The following is a 20,657-nucleotide window of genomic DNA, read 5'->3' on the forward strand; positions in this document are numbered from 1 at the left end:
TCCCTGTCCCTTCTAAATAAAACTTTCTCATGAAGGTTAAATACTTACAAATAATAAAGTTAACACAACATAAATCATACAAACAATATAATATGAATAATGTTGATGCATATATATATACACGTTTAAATACATAAATCCTTAGAGAATAAAAAGTGCAATCATATTTGGGGTTAATAATGTTTTCTTTCTGTCTTACTGGTATTTATCCTGAGAAGTAGTTAAGCGAAAAGAAGTTTAAATTTTCTATTTTTTTTTTTCTTTAAAGAATGGCTTTTTGTCCAGCTGCAGAATTCCAAACAAACTTTGGGCAGAGCTGGTTATTGGCCTGAGAGGGGAGTAGGGAGGGAAAAGCAACAACTTGGTGCTGGGTGTGCATCTGGTACAGCAAATGCTGCAGACCCAGGAGAACTACTGGAAGAATTCCTCTTAATGTCATCTTCTTGTTTCAGTCAGCACTTTGTTAATGAATAGTACAGCCTGGCAAAAGATCAAATGCCAGCTTATGTCAACATGGCTTAGTTTAAGTTATGTGGGTGACTTAACCTATGTATTTGAATTTCTTTTTAAGTTTAGCTGTAATTCAGTTTCCCTAGGTTTATAATGGGCCATTTTTAGAGTAAATGTGGCATATCTTAATGCTGTTCTTCTTTAATACCTAGTGCTTCCTCAAGTTTATCTATAAACTTCCTTCAAAGATTTATATATATAAACAAACAGGAAGCTCAAGAATATGACTGTGTTAAAAATTCTTCAGAGGTATTATGTATGTGACTTAGGCTGTATATTTATTTATTTGGAAATTAAATATTTAAACAAGTGAAAGGCAAATTTATCTGTGTATTTTGAATGCCTTTTTTTCCTTTCAGAGAAGCAGAAACAAACCTGACAGTATGGTGGATGTTCTCAAGCTTCTGGTTTCCACCCTGAGATCTCCTGCAGTATATGTTTTCTTCCTTCAGTGTTTTGTTCCTTTCCGTATTCCATGCTTTCCCATGTCCCCTTATGGTGAAATGAAGTTTTAAAATTATAGTACTAGTATTGCCCTTTTTCTTGAATAAAAAAACATTGTTTCGTAAGTTTTCTCAATGAATGGTCTTCCAGTTACCTCTGCAAAACAAGGAACAGCTACCATTAAAGGTATATGTTGACCTTCAGATTGGCTTTTGCTTCTATTTGTATTATAAGAACAGTGCTAAATAGCAAGCAGTGCCACCTGGGTGAAAGATGTCTGTCTGTAAGAACCAAAGTAGATTTATCTCTTGGGTACTTAAAGGGTGTGCAGCCGTTCTGGAGGAGAAGAGGTTTTCCTCAGACTATTTTGTAACCCCAGGTCAGATATGAAAAACTCACTTTGGAAGGATAGAAGTGATATCACTATGAATATATTCATAGAATCATAGAATAGTTATGGTTGGAAAGGACCTTAAGCTCATCCAGCTCCAACCCCCCCTGCCATGGGCAGGGATATCTCACACTGAACCATGTCACTGAAGGCTCTGTCCAAGCTGGCCTTGAACACCTCCAGGGATGGAGCCGTCACAGCTTCCTTGGGCAACCCATTCCAGTGCCTCACCACCCCTACAATAAAAAACTTCTTCCTTATATCTAACCTGAACTTCCCCTGTTGAAGCTGAAACCCATTCGCCCTTGTCCTGTGCTATGGTCCCTGACAAAGAGTCTCTCTCCAGCATCCTTGTGGGAATGTTCTTTAAAAGTACCCGTGTAGATGATTCCAGTAGTGTTTGAAGTATAACTGAAATGTGTAGAATCAGTGTTTCTGTGTACCTGAGGTTGCCAGGAGAAGACCAGATGCAACCTATGGTTTCTTACGGAAAAAAAAAAAAGTGTATGTGTGTGGGAAGACTTGGTCCTGTGTCCTAACATATTTGCTAGACAGAAAAAGGAAGAAAAGCACTGAACCTGCTAATTTATGACCAGCCTAGATAAGAAAATGTGGATTAATTTACGTACCAATTAAAAACTGGGTGTATTTTTCTTGCATCTGTTTAGTATCATGTTTATTTTAAGAGGGATGTATGGAATTTGGTGTGTCAGGGATTTGGTGTGTTTACATCACAATAAATTGAAAGCAGTATGTTCAGCTGCCGCTTCTTCTCTTCCCTTTTCTCTAAAGGAAATAAATAAGGGGGGAAAAAGCAAGCTGTATTGAGTTCTGCAACGGTGGTTCTCTGCCCTGGATAAGCTTAATATGTGCACTTTCAGTAAGATATTTTAATCTTGACTGATGAATATGTTGTAAACCTGTTTGTGATAGATATGATTAAGTTTTTAGTGAAACAAAGACTTCTGTCAGTTGACGCTGAAATACTGATATGTACCGGTATGTCACAAGGAACAGCTTGTGCAGTGTTGTATATATTGTTTACCTTGTCTGCACTTTTCCATCTGTGTTTAAGCAACAGCTAAGTTTTGGGGTGTTTTTTTTTTTTCTTTGCTGCAGGGATCTCTTGGTGTTTTCTTTTATTAGTAAAAGCAAACAAAAAAACCTGCCAGGCTAGACCTGCTTCCTGTGCTTTTTTTCCCCCAGATCATGTGTATTTAACTCAGGGATTCCCAGTTTCCGTATCAGATTTTTTTGTTTTGTTCTTTCATATCATTGAAAGAAAATAGTTTCTCTTCTTTGGGTTGTCTTGAGAGTTTTCCCCCCTTATCCTTACTTGGGACAGTTTGTTCTAGATTCATTGTGGAAGCTTTAGGCTTCTTGGAGCCTTTGCCATGATGTTTTCCTTCAAATCCCCTTTGAGTTTAGAAACTTCCAGTATCTCTTTGTAGGGCTCTTCATTTTTCCAAGCCTCTGGTCTCCTCTTTTTTTTGGCAGAGCAAATAACCTTTCTCAAAAAGGAGATACCTTCCCATTTTAACTTGTATCTTATACCTTGTTCTCTGATCTGACCCACAGCTACACCTGAACATCTCAGAGGGGGCAAACAACTGACCTAAAAAAAAACAAACCCAAAAGGCTGAGCACAGATCCCTGTAAATGGTTAATCTCTTCTTTGCTTTGGTTTAAAAAAATAAAAATGTGATGATTATGAAACCATTTTGGGCAGTGCAGAGTCTTTCTGAGCTTGTTTTTTGTTTTCATTCAATTGCCGCTTGAATAGTACAGCTTTAGAGACTTAGTGTGTCTGCTTTGCTCAGGCCTTGGACAAACGCCAGTTGTCTGCCACTTGGTCTGTACACAACATAAAATCACTCAAAAGCACATGAAACAACTGAAAACTTGGCTACAATGATACTGCTGCCTGTACCTGAGTTGATTGTAATTTTGTACCTTGGGAAGTTCATTGATTTGCTGCTGCTTTGAGACTGCAGGCACTGATTTCCATTCTTTTTTTTTTTTTTTTTCCATACGGAGAGTTATGATCTGTTCCTCTGGATGTGGTTCTACTGACAGTGCCATCTTTTGGTGCCTCTGAAATTAGGACAGGCCGAAACTCTCTTTAGTGAGAACTTAAGTGCTGGCTTACTAAGCAGAGGTTCACTGTATGTCTGTGTGCTGATCAATACAGTCATTCAGTAACTCATAAAAGCCATTAAAGGTGGTGTTCATTGAATTCATAACATAGCCCAGCATTTACCCCTGAGCCACAGCACTAGAATTTTTTATTTTACTTGGAGGTTAACAACTATTACTGTGATTTGCATTCTCTGGGCTGCAAAGGCTGGTTGAGTGGCTGGTGGGATAAGCAGAATTTGAAGGGTTTTCTCTTTTCTTATTTGGACTTGGGATGCAATTTATATGTTCTAATAAATTCCATAAAAGAACACAGATTTCTGGACATGTAATTTATAAATAATCAAACTGAAGAAGTGATAACATTGATGTTTCTGCAGCCTTTTTTATCTCCTGGCCTAAAAGGCACTTAGTGTAAAACTCATCTGTTGTGTTTTGGTGAAATTATTTCCAGGATGGGTTTATTATCAGAAGTGATAGTGGTGGTATTTGACTTACCTTGGGGGTGCAGTATGGATGTGTACAAATGTGCTTTTGGAAATAAACCAAATGGGTCCACTTGCAAAAATCTCAGCAGAGACAAGAGATAGGTAAATCCCAAGTAAGAAAATATTTCAAATTCACAGGAGAGAAGCAGAGGGGAGGGAAAGAAAGAAAAATCTCAAAACCTTGTAATGGAGCTTTTATCAACCTGTGGAATGGAACACTCATTAATGATGTTAGTTTTTTTTTTTCTGTGATGTCTCATTTCATTTAAGTTCTTATTGCTATATTAAATAAATCTTTGTTGCGACTCAGTTTTACTTGACAAAAGTAGAACTCAATTTTGTGTTGGAATACCATTGGAGAGAAGTGTCCTTGTGCATCTCTTAGCACATCCAGGCACTTCCAAGTTTGAACTGAAGTAGCTTATGTCTTCAGTTTTGTTTTTAACATCTTGTGGTGAGTTGTTAGTAATAAAGTATAAGTGTAATAATCTCTAGGCATCCATTGAAAAGCCTATCTAGAGGCTTGCTTCTGGAACACATCAGTTGATAACTTTATTCCATGCTCTGTGGATATAATTTTGCCATGAAATCTCACATTGTTATATGTTTATGTATTCCATTTTAAATTTTAACAGGGCAAGTATCTTCAGATGGAATTAAAAAATTGTTGCATTAAGAGGTTGAGGAACAGATTTAGTCAGTCAGTGTCAAGGGTCTGTGGTAGGGGGAATGAACTTTAGTTTGTGCCTCCAAATTGTCCATTTTATCTGTATTCAAAAGTGATGATAAGCAACTGAGAGAGCAGCCTTCTAACATTCCTTCATACAGAAGAGGAAAAAAATCAAGAGTACTGAAAGGCTGTTTTCTCCACAAAGCTGTATGGACCTTTAGTCTCCTCCATCCCACAGACATGTCTGTGGTGTAGCTTCTAGTGCTGACAACTCCAATGTGTTATCACAATGTGCAACGAAAACATCTTGTTCTTGTTGAACCATATTGGGTCAGAGCATGACCCAATGCAGGTGTGCTGGTCCTTAAGAAAAAAAATATCTCTACGTTCTTTTAACCTTTGTAATATGAAGTAGTCTGTATGCAGACACTTGTCAAAGTAGTTTGAGTTTCCTTAAAGGCAGTCTCTTTCACAGAAACATTTCTGCAGTGTTCTGAATACATGGTTCAGTCCTGCAGAATAAGTTTAAATAAGTAAGGATATATCCAGTGCACTGGGTGATTTGTGTGATCAACACCAATGTTATATGTTGCACTAAAAATCTGTATGAAAATAACTGTGTGATTGTATAGTTGAAGAGGTATTAAAGCCCTTTGTGGAGCTTTTATGCAGTTCTGCATAGTTCTTAATGATATCAGAAGACTTTTTTTTTTTATTGTAATGTAAGTAGGTCTTTCACTGATGGGATGAATATTCAGTATTTTCAGTTCTCAGCCTCTGCACAGTTCAAAGTCCTACTTAATAGCCATTTTTGAGACTGCACTGAGTACATAACTGATTTGTTGTTTGGGGGTGCTCACTGGTATTTTAGCTGGTTGTTGGCTTGTTTTTTAACTGAAAAAAAACCCAGTGCCCTGGGGAGGTTAGTTGATGTAATCACCTTTTGATAGCTGGAGAACTGAGGCACGGAAAGGAAGATGCACATGGTCTGTATGAGAGCATATATGGCCTTTCAGTAATGAGGTCCAAGAGACTGGATCATCAAGCTTATTATCCAGTGTGGTGCATCTCTACAGCTGCCCAGAGCCTTGGAGGTTCCCCAGCCATCAGCCTGGACATTCTTATGGCAGCTGAACTTATGGTTGTGTAGGGGTGGGTCTGGGTGGGCAGAGAAGTCTCCTGGCATCTGTGACTGGAAGAGCACCTGCTTCCTGGGATGGCCAATGGTAATGGGAATTCTGCATGGTCCTTGGAGTCACACAGTGGAGCAAGTTGTGGGCATACTGGACTTTGAAAGAATTATCTTGGAATATTTGAGAAGCATCTACCCTGGGTGTGAGAACTGAGACTGGGGGGGGGGGGGGGTGTCTCTGATCAGTATGTTTTGGGAAGAAGATGTGGCATGCTTGATGATCACCATGCTTAATCAGGTGATGATCATTGCTAACCTGCAGTCCTTCCACCAGAGCATGAGGGTGATAAACTCATCTAAGTAGTGATAATTTTTTAACTTTGATTAAAAAAGAAAAATCGAGTTTATCTTCTTCTGTTTTCAGAAATTTGTGGGGTTTTGTATCTGAAGGATGTGTAAAGGAGGAAAGAGGTTGAAGCTCTCCTATTGTTGAATGGTTAGTCCCAAATTGTTGAAGTTGATTTTGGTTGTAAACAAGTGGATATAGTCCATGTTGCAAAAATCATACCACAATTTTCATAGATGGCCCTACAGTCTGTGGCGAAGATAGGACCTTCAGATGATGCCGACATCTGTGACACTGTTCTTAGGGGTTTTATGGGTCACAGACCTCCTAATTCCAGAAATCCTGGTGAATTCCGTTCCGCTTTGGCAGTGTCTTGTGGTACAAGTGGCAGCGGGACTAGGGCACATGTCCCTGTGGTAATGTCTGGGTGTTGGTGCTGGTCACAGCAGCACTGTGGTGTGGGCCCAGGTTAGCCTGGTGCGTGTCAGTTACCAGCACCAGGGTGGCCTTTAATGAATACTAAATACATAAGGGAAAATTAAATACAACTGTTCAGAGCACGTTAGGAAGAAGTTAGAGGCAGGGCACTGAAATACAAAACCCAGGTATGCCCAGTGGTTTCCATGTCTGATTTCCAACCCGTGTATGAAAGTAGCGATTTAATACTTGATTCTTTGTGACAAAAATTATTCAAAGAGCCATATTTTTCAGGGCTCTCGATCTGAAGCTATTCGAGGGTGCCCGATACAGCTTAGATAAGGAACCGGGAATCTCCTCCGTGCCATAAATCCTTTGTTTCGGGATTTCCCCCCTCAGGAATTCCCCTCCTCGCGCCCGCTGGCAGCGGCTGCGGTAGGACTCGCCCGAGAGCCGTGTCGGCTGCCGCTGAGGCGAGGCGCTCCCCCCCCTCCCCGCCCGCTGAATGGTTCCGCCCGCCGCCGTGCGCAGTCATGTGCGCGGTCCTGCGCGGCGCCTCTCGCCTCGTCCCCTCAGCGCGGCTGGGCCGGGCTCGCAAAGGCGCCGGGTCCTGCGGCCTCCTCCCGGACAAAAGGGCGTAGGGAAGCGGAGTCGCCTGGGCAATAAGGCTGTGGAAAGCGAGGGCAGGCGGTCTCGGTTGTGAATATTTTCTGATTTTTCCAGAAATCAAGCAGAAGATTGAGCTGCTGATGTCAGTTAACTCTGAGAAGTCGTCCTCTTCAGAAAGGTACAGCTGCATCTCCTGCATGAGCGGTTCATGGTGTAGCACTGCCGAGCAGCGCACAGGGCTTTGCTCCTTCCCTCGGCACGTTTGCTGGCGTTCTGTGCGTTTTGCATGCTGGTTATTGTACCGCATCCATCGAATCTCTCGTTTTGGTAAAGCTTTGTGCGTTTTTTGCAGATTTGTTTTATTATGTTATTTTTAACGAAGCCTGCCGGGCTGTAGCATGCAATTCGTACTACAGCAGGCTTGTGTACGCTGGTGCTGCAGACCCTGCTCCTTCCCGCTGCCGTGCAAACAGCATCTCTAAATTCGCCTTTAAAGACCTCGCATTCTTGTGTTGCAGGAAACCGTTCCACGGTTGCAAAGGGTTCCTTTCAATTTAGATGCATAGGCGATAGAACTTGGTGAAGCGTTTCATGTGCTGTTATGTGGAAAGGGAGTGTCCTTTGCAAAGTAGCTCAGGAATCGCAAATCCTCCAATTAGTCACATTCTGTAAGATAGATGTGATCCTTGTTCAAGTCTGTGCTAGGAAATGGAGCAGTCGCTGCATGCAGTAATGGTTCATGCCTGCAGGTAAGGACAAAATGACTCAGAAGTGTTTTTAAAGCAATTATTTTATCTGTCAGTCAGATTTTTACAATTTCAAGTAGCTGTTTCGTTTTGAAAAAATATTCCAGGGTACTAAATGCACATTTAAGTTTTCTGACATAAAATAATCTGCTGATTATTTTGTCGATTTTCAGTGATCCAGCCCTGCTCACTCCTCCTTTGCTTGCAGCGGAATTCTAGGAGAGATTTGTATTTTCAGAATTGCTTAAATCGAAAGCAACAGATTTTTTATTTTCTCCCAAATAATTTAAACTAATCCTTTTGGCTGTATGCAAAAAAACATCCAAATGTTCTATTTTGCCATGTTAACACTGAACACTGGCAACCCCCCCGTATTTAAGCACTCAAACTGTATGTTTAGCTGAAATTATTATCTGAAGTATATTTTAATGAATGGCTCAGTATAGGACATGATAATGCACTGAAAGCTGTCTTAAGGAAGCAGGCTAAAAGGCATCTTTCAGAATGAATGAGTGCTATGTGGCATGGTTTTAAAAAACAAAATGAGCAGCCTAATTAGATTTATATTTGTGTAAGATACGCAGAAGCAAATTGCATTGCCTTTCACCAGCTGTGCTATAACAAAATATCAGCATTGAGAGATACAGAAAATGGTGGGGGGGAATGGGTTGTTAAGTCACCTTACCAAAATGGAGAAATACAAGAAGAGCATTGAGAGATACTTTATTTATTTATTTATTCCAAATTAAGAATCATGAAAGAAAACCTTAAGGTTTATTTGTTTACCTCTATCCCACCCTGATGCCTGAAATACAAGACTAATAAAATGGTGATGAAAATGGAGAGGATGACTGGGTGAAAGTAGTAAAGGAAACAGGTGTTAACTTGATTTTTTGGAAAAGGTCTTGTTGGCATTGGTGTGGGGGAATTTGGTACGTGATATAGATACTTATTTTATAAATATGGATGTTACACAGCACCTGAAAACTGATCAGCCTGTTTTTGGGCAAAATGTGCTTGTAGTTGAACTAATGGTAGTCCAAGGCAAATAGGTCCCTGTAAAGGATTATAACACATAGTTAGAAAATGGTGCATTTGTCTGAGATCCATTTAAATGCCATTCATTAAAAAGTAATATTTTTATAACAGCACGGTGCCTTATTGTGTAAAAAGATGAAAATGTGAATGTTAATTTATATATGCATATAGATTTCTTCTGAGGATGTAAATACATGGTACTGTTCATCTGGAGATTGACACATCAGCTGCATGATTTATGTGGTCAGTTGTAAATGAAAACAACTTTATGTATAATCTGAGATTTTTCTTTTTTTAATAGCCACATTCTTTTCAACTATCTAAAAATAGATGGAATTTTTTGCAAGCTGTTACGAAACAGTGCTGTCTCTCCTATTAGCTGCCAGTTCCTTTCAAGGCTCTTTTAAAATTGCTGTCCAAAAGTTTTTTTTTTTTTTTAAATAAATATTATGGTATTCAGAGTCTGAACTGCTGAAACTGTCCTCTGTCTGCTCTATAGCAAAATTGTAGTGTGTGTTCATGCCATGCAAACATGAAATTCTGCATGTGTTTGGCAAACACAGAAAGAGAATTCGTGCTTTCATATTTTATTACTAGTTTTTACCCTTGCTTCTGATGGTTAGACTTTTTGAGAAGCTTGAATTCTCTAAGCGGAAATGTCAGGTGGAAGATCTGAAAGAGTCCCTGGCTTGTTTCTGGTTTTCCACACTAGTAGAGGCTGCTAGGCAGTGCTTGCATAGCAGGAGGGGGAGGGAGAGAAGGTACTCTGTGCATTCATAGAAACATGAAATGGGAATAGAGAAGCTCATTACTTGCCTCTTTCTTGGTTGGTTTTTGTTTTTACAAGACAGTTTAATGTTGTAGGTTTTCTTGCTCACTTGGCAAGTTCAACATGTTATCCTATCCTAGGGGGAAAAAAAAAACCTGAGAAGGAAGCTGGAATATAATGGATGGCTTGGCTGTTATGGAAGATCAGCATGTTAGAAATCCTGCAGCATTCTCTTAGCATAGTTGGTTGGTTTGGTTTTAAGAGGCATTTAGGAGACATTAGTGAGAAAGTGAGATGAACCCTTTTGTTGAGGATCCTTTGAGATGTTAGAGACATTTCAGCCTTGAAAAGTAAATAATTACAAACTAGAGGCATTAACTCATAGTGACATCCTTCCTTTCCGCTCACCTGTGCCCTAGAAAAACAGTAGTTGCAGATGAAGGGGATGAGATAGCTGTGTTTTCTTGTGTTATGGGAGATTTCATTAAGCAGATACAATCAGGCAACATCTGTAGGTCCTAGATTTCTGAGTAGTTAATGTTGCTGCTGTATATGTTAACAGCCTGTGGCAAAGTCCTCACTCCTTGTTGATAAGGTAGCCCAGGTAACTGCGGATGCCTGTGTGCACATGAACGCTTCAGTGGATCAGGTAACCTGGAGCTTGTTACACAGAATTGATTTGTTTGGATGTCTAAGCTTTAAGTATAGTGTGGAAGTGTTTTCCTACAGCGTGCTTACAATGCAGCACACACCTGGTTTCTTTATCTATTAAGCAGTAATTTAACTATCATGTTCCCCCATGTTCTTTATTTTTCAGTGGAAGCTGTCTGAGATTACTTTTCCCAGCCTTGCAAGTATCATTAGAAAGCAAGTAGCAGCAGCCAGATAGAGGACAGTCTTTCAGGAACCCCTCAAGAAAGCAAAAATACTTTCATTTCTGTTGTATGAGTTCTCATACAACTGTTCTCATGCACAGTACAGTCAATGCTTTGAGCTGTACAGCTTTTCTTATTTTGCCTTTTTTAGGGCTTTGTGGTTTCTGTTTTGAGAAAAGTCAGTTCTTCCACCTGGACCACTTTCTACTCTTTAGAGTGCAATTCTAATGTATATATGGCATTTTTCTTTTTTTGTAAAACTTTAGTACAGAGAACTCAGTAATTTTTTAGCTGTGATTTCTGGATTCTAAATTTATGTCATCCTAGAAATGCATTTTGACCACAGGATATTTAGTATTAAAGGTTGTTAGCAGGGCTGAGAAGTCTGAAATATTTCACCTGCCTTTTTATGTTTTGCTGCAAAGGCTGCATGTCCAGGCTGCTTTAAAGCGAATTTCTGCTTCACTGTTTTTTAAAAGGAAATTAATAGCAGCCACTCATGAGCAGTCTTAAAGTAGATAACCAGAGTGTGTATAATTTGATTTTCATAATTTTGAAGGATTTCATAAATAGTAGCAGAGGGAGGATACTTTCAAATGACAGTAGGTCAGTAAAGTTTGTCATTCAATATGTAGAAGTGTTTGGGGTGGGGTGGTGCAAGGTTTAAGGATGACTTTTTTTGTGTGTTTGTTTTTTGTTGTTTGGGTTTTATTTTTTTTGTTAGCCTTGGGCTATGTATACCTTTCTCTCTGAGATTTATCTTTGCAGAACAAATTAATGTATTAATGCTTTTATGTGGTTTCCTCATCAGGTCATGCCAGGAATGCAGTCAGGGATAAATTAAAGGAGAAAGAAAAGAAAGGAGACAGGCTCCAGCTTTTTTCTTCCTCCTCATTATTTTAGATTTCTAAGAGACCTAATGTTAATTGATGTAAGAGGCAATGTGGAACAAATTTATGATGCTGAAGGATTCTTTTGGGTTTAGGAAAGGGAGGGGTTTATTTAATTTAATTGTGGATGCATTACTTCTCCTGAGGCAGAAGTGTCACTTGTAATGAAGAACAGAAATAAAACATGTTTAAAAGTAGAAGAAACTTCAGTTCACAACATTTAGTTTAAGTTGACATTGCTGTGTATCGGATAAATGTATTGGAATCATTATTAGATAATAGGGCATTATAAGATAATTCTAACTAACACTGAAAAAATAAATACTGTCAAAATAATGCAACTATTTCATCAGTTCCACTAACTTCTAAGCAAATTTTGAAATACCATCTTCTCTTTAGCTGTCTTCCTGCTTTACTTTTTTTTAAGTGTAAAAGAAATATTACCTCATTTCCATTTTGAGGCAGTCCAAATTTATTTTTAGTAGTCAGAGAACTTTATTTTTTCAGTTTTGTTTAAAATAAGATACCAATAACAATGAAGAGTGTATATTTTTTCCTCTTTATTTCAGACTTGCATGGTAATACTGCTGTTCATTGTATTTTACCTCAGAAGTAGGAAGGAAATAATCCTATCTTAATGTGGGCCCTAAGTTATTTGTCCAGGGAGGCACTCTCTAAACTCTGCTTGGTGATAGTGTGCTTCTATAGCTCTCTTAGACCAGACAGTTAATTTTAGATTACTAAAATTGGACCAAACAGAACCCTATATTTTATATATTTTTCATGTGAAAGATTTCACAGGCTCATTGTTTTGGAGTGCAAGGCTTTTAAGTGAAGTGTGAAAGGGATGTAGAGAGAAGGAATGCTGCAATGTGCCATTGTGCTAGTCTAGGGAAAAAAAAGGAAATAGTCTGTGGAAGCAGCCACTTGCATAGCAGCTTTTTCACTTGAGGTGATATTTTTAGGGGACACAGCACTCATTTTAGAGTTCGTAGTGCTCATTAGTAGGCTTTGAAAAGATTTAGAATTTGCAGTGTGTTTTATTTTTCAGTGATGGACTTTATTTCTGTGTCTGTCTGGTATTTCTGCTATATGCAAGAAAATCAGTGTCTTTGATATTTCATTACAAGTGCAATATATCATTAGTATCCTTACTAGTCAGTGATCTTCTGTTCATAACTTGGTATTGTTTAGATGTGTTTGTTTTTGTTTTCCTCCTTTTTTTGCGAGCCTTTTATCATGCAGTTATTTGTGAGACAGTTATTACAAGGAGGTTTCTGATATACCTTCTTGACAACACAAATAGTGGGGTTTGGCACTTACTGTTGGAATTGCAGAAATTTGGGAAAGGGAGAGATTTAAGATGCTGGGGGGGTTGTATGAGGTCTTCCTGTATGAGAACTGTTCATGGGGAAACTAATTGAAGTAGTCAAGTGATGATTAAAACTGTTAGTGGCAAAAAAAAAATACACATGTAAAATACTTGAAAACTATGACTTCAACAATATACTTTGAGGTAAACATGTATTTCAGTTCTACTTCATGGTAAAATAGCAGTGAAAAAGTAATTGGTCATTTCTAGCAAAGCCTATGTGTCACAAATTCAGTTGTTTCATGACTTGAAACTTTTTGTCTAATCGCTGTCTTAATCCTGACTTCACTAAAATGTCCACACCAAACCCCCTGACAGATGGTGGGGGAACGTTACCTGATAGACTGTATAAATCGATATGAACCCATGCCAGGTGACTGTGTTTCTATGTCACAGTGCTGTGATACAGTATGAGTTAGTAGTTTTCTGCACCTTCACATTATATACTTACAAATGAAGAATAATTAGCACTTGATAAAATTCAGTAAATTTACTGTGATATGCTGTGTGTATTTTCATTGATATGCAATTGAAGTAGTTACCAAGAGATGCCAAGCAGCATGTTAAGCAAATGTGTGCCAAATAAGGCATTCCATTTTGTTGCATATTTTGTGTATTATAAGCATATTATCAGGAGACTGTGGCATTCCTCAGCTTGTGAGTGGCTGTGAATCCTGCCATACAGTTAAGAAGATTAGTCTTTCCATTGGATTGGAAAATACTTGTGCTGTTCAAAAGATACTGTGACCAGAAGGTCTTTTACTAGTTGTGTTTTCCAGAATTTACACTCTTGAGTCAGTATCTGCCCAGGTGCTTCTGTTTTCATCAAGACTCTCCTTAAGGCTTGGGTAAATTCTCTGGAAAAATCTATAGACAGTCACTGTTACCTTAAAAACAAATGTGAAAGTCATCTCATCTGGGATTCCTACCAAACTTATGGTACTCTTTGTGGCTAGATGGATAGTGATTTGCTATTTCTCTTTGTTTTGCTTCACACTTTTTCTTCCTTTTTATTCTTCAAATCTCCAATTGCAAATCAAATGTGTGCAACTCCATGCTCTGCCTGTTACATATGCTACATCCTGTGTAGATGTTCTTTTTATATGATGTTGTGGCCATTGTGCTTAATAAGATGTTCAGAAGGCACTTTAAATAACCTTTCTGTACTGAGAAATGTGTGCTAAGTATAACTTTATCATAGAATCCTAGAACGGTTTGGGTTGGAAGTGACCTTAAAGCTCATCAGGTTCCAGCCCCCTGCCATGGGCAAGGACACCTTCCACTAGAGCAGGCTGCTCTAAGCCCAGTCCAACCTGGCCTTGAACACTGCCAGGGATGGGGCAGCCACAGCTTCTCTGGGCCACCTGTGCCAGTGCCTCACCACTCTTACAGTAAAGGATTTCTTCTTAATATCTAATGTAAATTTCCCCTCTTTTGGTTTAAAACCATTTCCCTTTGTCCTGTCACTACATGCCCTTGTAAAAAGTCCCTCTCCAGACTTCTTGTACACCCCTTTAGGTCCTGGAAAGCTGTTCTAGCGTCTCCCAGAGCCTTCTCTTCTCCAGGCTGAACAGCCCCAGCTCTCTCAGCCAGTCTCTGTAGGAGAGGTTTTCTAGCCCTCTGATCATCTTTGTGGCCTCCTCTGGGCTTGCTCGAGCAGGTCTGTGTCCTGGTTGCAATACTTCAGGTACTCTCACGAGAATGGAGTAGGGTGAGATTTATCTTCTTGTCTGCTAAAACAGCAAACAACTGTAAATTGGTGATACCCTCATTTAATAAAAGATAGTATTTTCTTCTCTTGAAAGGTTGTGAAACATGTATTTTAATGTTGTGTTGGTTGATCTTGAAGATTTTCTTTCAAAACCTGGAGCAATGTAATTCTGTGTAAGGGCGAATAATTCCTTAAAGCTACTTCTCATATTGAAATATGTCATTGGAGTAACACGAAACATTTTAAGAATTCAGTGCTTTGTTTTCATGAAGCAGCTTCCTATGCCCCAAATCTACTGGGATGTTCTCTGTCTTCCTAAGAAGGCAAGGACTTGTACTTACGTCTGTTGCTTGTACTAATGTGCATGGGAATAGGGCAGTGTATATCTTTTCTGGGGGCAAAGAAGGCTGTATTAGTGCAGAAACCCTTCTTAAGCCATGTGTTTGTGTTGTCAGAGCTTAAATATTAGTAGCTCTGGCAGAACTAGTAAAATTGGTTTTGTTATTACTACTACTATAAAGAGACCATGTTATTTTCTTTTGTAACTACTGTATTGGAATATCCAGCAGTGATTTTTCTGTGGAGGTGGAAAAGGGGTATGAAATTCCTGTTGTTTTCAGTGGACAGCTGTTTTGTTATTCTGTATCCAGCATCTGCATATTCTCATTGTCTGTCATCTAGAGCTGCTGTGGCCAGTGCCCACAAAAGCATTCAGTTCCTGCCATGCCCACATACCAAACAGGCGTATCAACCTCTGTTTATTCCATGCTATGAACTGGAATGGAAGATGTTTGGAATTAGCTCTTCTCCCCCTATAAAAGGATTGCCTTATCCATAGGGAGAGACCACATGCGGTGGTTTCCTCAGCATGGTGCTTTGTCATCCCCAGTGTGACAGTGTAAAGCCTTTCCGACGGCTCCTGTTACATATGTGAGAAGAATCAGGAATTTCCACTGCTGCTTGGTGTCATAGGTATGAGAAGTGTCTGCTTCCAAGAAGATTGTAATACATCTTTGGACCAAGAGCTCTGTAAGCAATATGGAAAAGATGATCAACCACACTGATTCAGAAGTACATTTTTGTCAGTTAAAACATTTCATTTCTAATACAGTATGAATAAGAGTACAAACAGTCTTTATATACTTGAAGTCTCACTTGGCTTCTTCCCAGGTAATTAATGTTTCAGAGTATCAGTCTAGAAAGCCAAATGAAAAAAGATAGAGCCTTCCTCAGAACACTTAGTTTCACAACAGAAGTGAAAGAATGCAGAACTTTGAAATTACTGGTGATCAAGGAAAAAGTCTTCCCCTTTCTCACAGATACTGTTGATATCTGTGGGTGCATTACTGAGATGATGAATTAGCACAGGCCCTCTTCTTTGGGGACTCTGGCTATAGCGTCCTGCCAGAGCGCAGGAATTCTAGCAGTCAAAGGTACTGTTGCTCTTGATGGAAATCTGTTTACAATTTTCCCCAAGGCAAACTTGTATATTAAATTGCAGGAACATATTAAATATCTACTTTGTTTCATCTGTGGTTTTGCCTTATTTGTGTTACTCTTCTGCTGTGATGGTATACAGTTGATTCCTGTCTTGAAAAGGAAGTGGATAGGAAAGATCCAGTTAAGATTCCATTCAGCTGTGTTTAGCGCATAGGAATTTCAAGGGCTATTAAAAGCACCAGAAGACATCCAGTTGAAGTGGAGTGGTGCCTGAGAATGCTAATATGTTGGTTTTACTATAATTTAAATACTCAGTGGTTTAGCAGATGTCTTAGTAAAACTGTGTGGGGTGTGTTCCAGTAGATACCAGGACAGCTTAGACAGGTACAGAGTACTGCAGACTCCAATCTAAGGCAGGTTTACATGCCTCACCTTCCAAGTGTTACTGATAGCTTTGCTAAGAAACCTGCTAAAAGTGTGTGCCCTTTTAGCCATGCCAGTTGTTAGAGGTAGCCAAATGTGGAGGCCATGGGACCCAGAGGCATATCTCCTGTCCCAGATAAATAGGTAAGTACAAGGCTGCTGTGGTTCTATGTCCCCAGGGCCAGCCAGCAATGAGACTTATTCCCAATAAGGGTGTATGTGTGTAAACATGCTCCCATACAGCAGTTGGCCACACGGATCAACAGAGACTCAAACTAGTGCTTTTAGTGGTACCCACAGAGCACACAAGAACTGCATGGAATGCCCAGTCCTTTTCCTCCTTTCCAGCTCCTCAGGATGGATGTTCTCTAGAGAAATTTTCACAGAAACCCACATGCTGTACAGGTTCCCCTAGTTCTAAATGGTCTAGGTAGCTGCTGAAGCTTTGACCTGTTGATTTTCTTCCCCTGTTGTTGGTACCTAGCCCTTTGAACTCCTGAGGTCTGTGTTCTCACTCCATTGCTGGTCCTTAGACCTCTTACCTACTTGCTGGCCAGTCTGACTTGAAGTTGGCTTGAGTTCATACACACACTCAGAATAGAAAGTTCATCCACAAAGATGACAGAAATAGGGTTTAATGATGATATAGGATAGACTGTCATGATCGAGGGCAGGGCTCAGACAGGCAAGTGCAGTGACCAGCTCCCCATTTGCACTGAGCCTGTCATACCTGTCCCTTTTTCCTGCTGTTTTCTCATGCTTGTTTCTTCTTCATCCACCTTTATCCCTGTCTCTCCACTTCTAGTGCTTTTCCTTAAACATTTCATAATGTCTTGCATATTCTTACAATCCCATGATAAATTTTACATAATCCCAAATGTTCTTCCGTCCTACATCCTATAATAAGTCCTGTACTCCTTAAGGCAGTAAACTTCAGTTTCCAAGGTATTTCTGGGGAGAGAGTTTCCTCCTTTACTCATCTTGGTGGGTTTCATGTTGGAGGAGTATGGTCTAATTGATGGTCTTGGGAATAAGTGATTAAGGTGCTCCATTTTCACTCATTAGGTTTATCTACCTACTTCCCACTGATCCTTGCTGGGCCTGTCTCTCTTATTATTGGCCTTTAATCAGATAACCTGACACTGGTCTCTCAGGAGCCACATAGCATCTGCTAAAACTGGATCTAGGTCTGACATGGGCAACCAAAACACTGACATCAGCTGAGGATACAAAATGCACTATTCCTTTGCTGCTACTTCACAGTCATATGGAAAATTAGTATTGCAGTTCTGTCTGCAGCTGAACTCCTATTCAGTTTATAGACCTGTATTCTGGAAAGGAAAAGTGAGGTATCTCCTTACAATGTGTTAAATATATACTCTGCTTTTGATGTAGACCTGCTGGAGGTGTTAGGATCATACAAGTAATGGAGGCAAAGCTCAGCAATGACTACAAGCAAGTAGTGCTGCTTTGCTGAACTTGTTCTCTATGCTTATTGCAGAACCCATTTAAGGTAGATAGTGCAGGGATGCATAATAATAGTAGGGAGTTCTGGAACATAACGCAACTAGACATCCTGCTTCTATGTGTTCTGGTCCAGAAAAGAGCTGTCTGGTAATAGCAATGGAAGAGTATTTCTTAGGCAGACTTAAAAAAAGGCAAAAATCAATCATACATCCTTGTTTAGAAGGGAAGTAGTGTCTTCATGGGTGGACAAGGAGGCCAGTCGTTAATTTGACTTGCAAGCATCAAGATATTGCTCAATTCCTTTTCATGGTAGCTAAGCAGGCAAAACCCACAGACCCACAATGTGTAATAGCCAATATTTGGTTATCTGACATCTGTATTCAGAAGACACGGCATGTATTATTTCTAAGATAAGAACCTATGAGCTAGCTAATACTTGAGGCTTTGCCAAGTTGCTTCTCTCAGGAAGAGAAATAGATTATGTGATTTGAGGATTGTGAGCTTTTTTTTGTGTGTATGTATATACAATTTTGTTTATATATGAAGCATGTAAACAGAGCTCTGATTGCTTGAGCAGAGTAGAAACCAAGTGCAACAAGCAGCTATTTTGCTGATGTTTTCAAGTCCGCCTGTCTGGCAAGTACTGTACTAAAAAAACCCCTAAAACTCCAAAACCAACACCCATACCCTCCTCCCCCCCTCAGCTGTGTCTCCTGAGATCACAGAGCATTTTTGCTGGGTTTTTTTTCTGCATAAAATGCAGAGGCGCATTATAACTACAACAGCTTTCGCCAACTCCTTTAATTTTGTGATTGTTATTTATAAAATTCTTAACTCTTCACACACTTGGCAGTTTGACTGGATTTGGTGTGTTTTGGACAGTGTTTTTCTTTCCCATTTATTTATCTATTTATTTTTTTACAGCTGTTGTGTAAAAGACCCAATGTTCCTTTTTTTTTACTTGGACTAAAAGGAGGGTTTTCAGCCCAAACATCACCCTTGATTGAAGCCAAGAACAGAATTCTTTAGAGAGCAGCTTGATCACAGACAGGATTTTTTTTTAAGGATAACAAAGATGTACCTAAAATACAGCTTTCAAAAAAAGTCTTTATGCTTGCTAGAATATCTTTATTCCCTCTCTGGACTTCACAGTTTGTTCCCAGGTCACATCATGTGGCATCTGAAGACTCCTGCCCTTTACTGCAAATAGCTCTGGTCAGGAATTTCTCATGGACAGGTGTGAGCTGCTTTAAGATCAGTCTTCTCAGGCTTCTGCCAGGTCTTCACTGGACTTCTTCTCTAGGACAAGGATGTTTAGATGTAGTTTGTCCTGTATGTTTGAGGCTCTTTTCCACCCTTCTAAATTACTGCCTTTCTTATCTAGGAAGCCTGACTAGGTTATCGCATGATGCTTCATCGCCCTGCTCCATTGGTCTAGCCTTGTATGAGTCAGCTGGAGCTCACATACACACTGTCTCCCTTAACTCCTGAAAGCTTCTGAGACTTGCAACTTCCTGGCTCTCTGAGCTGCTTCTAAAACTTTTTTTTTTTTCTACAACTAGCAGTTCATATATGTGCTGGTTCCTGGAAAAAGTAATCTGAGATTGAATTGCAGTGGAGTTTTATATGCAAGTACAACAGGAAGCTTATCCCAGAGCTTTCCCTTTACCTTCTCTCCCTTTACCCCTTATTGCCTTCCCCACCCCCACCTTCCTAGTCAGTCCTCATTCTTGTCCCTGTTTGTGTTCAGGTGTTCATGTACCATCTGCTCACAGTCCTCTGTCATCTGTTTGCTTTGTTATCCCTGGCCTTTGATTTTGCAGTGGCTATTGGAAAACTAAAGTACTGATGCATTGTAAGAGATAAGGTTATGTGAAGTGAAAGTTAGAGATACGAAAATATGGTGGAACTTCACTTACTACTGTGTGTATATAATAATTCAGTTACCAGCTTGTAATAATTAGAGTTCGCAAGAAATAATAGGATTTGTTGTGATGTTGCAAAAAATGGTCCAAGTATATAGTGAATGACAAAAATGTTAGAGGCTTAAGATGTATTTAACATTGATTAAACAGTGGTAGTGTCTGTTGTTTATTTTCAGCGAGATTTGGCACTTGATTATCAAACTGAGGAAGCCTGGGTTAGGTAAGTAGACAGTGAAGTGGTCTGAAATCTGGCTGAACTCTTTGACTTAAAGGGCTGTGGTTAGTCACTAATGGTGTACTCTTGAAGTCATCATTTACTGGAGCCAATACTGTTGAATATCTTTGTTAATAGCCTAGTTGATAGGACACAGTGCGCCCTCAGCAAGTTTACACATGATGCGGAACCAGCAGGAGTGAGGGACCTCAACAGGCTGGAGAAAACTTCAAACCTCCTGACGTTCAACACATGGAAATGCCAAGTCCTTGCACCTAGGCAGTAGTAACCCCATGCACCAGCGCAGGCTGGGGCAGTCAGCTGGAAAGGAGCTTTGCAGGAAAGGACCTGGTAGACAGCATGTTGAACATGAGCCAATAAAACATGGGGCAAAGCGTTGCCCATCAAGTCAAGGGAGGTGATCCTTCCCCTCTGCTCAAGCCCGTTGAGGCACACTACTGTGTTGTGTCCAGTGCTGGACTCCCCAGCATGAGAGAGCTCTACAGGAGCATACCAGAGCGGATCCACTTCAGGGCCACAAAGCTTAATGGTGAAGGCCTTGGAGCCCCTATCATACAAGGAGAGGTTTGGAGAGTTGGGATTGTTCAGCCTGGAGAAGGTTCCTGGGGATCTTACCAGTGTGC

General features: G+C 39.8%; 1 protein-coding gene across 4 annotated transcripts in view; it reads left to right on the forward strand.

Annotated features, from left to right (window-relative positions):
• SRPK2 (SRSF protein kinase 2) overlaps window positions 1-20,657 on the forward strand; it is a 144,617-nt gene that overhangs the window by 39,812 nt on the left and 84,148 nt on the right. Inside the window, exon 1 of one of the 4 annotated variants that reach the window (XM_031048305.2) lies at window positions 7,095-7,321. The exons of the other annotated variants lie outside the window; for them this stretch is intronic. Coding sequence (XP_030904165.1) covers window positions 7,284-7,321 — 38 coding nt within the window. The 5' untranslated portion in view covers window positions 7,095-7,283. Of the gene's footprint in view, window positions 1-7,094; window positions 7,322-20,657 lie in introns of those variants that run through there. 4 annotated transcript variants of the gene reach the window in all.

The sequence above is a fragment of the Melopsittacus undulatus genome, chromosome 5 (genome assembly GCF_012275295.1).
Source record: "Melopsittacus undulatus isolate bMelUnd1 chromosome 5, bMelUnd1.mat.Z, whole genome shotgun sequence".
In the NCBI taxonomy this organism is placed as follows: domain Eukaryota; kingdom Metazoa; phylum Chordata; class Aves; order Psittaciformes; family Psittaculidae; genus Melopsittacus; species Melopsittacus undulatus.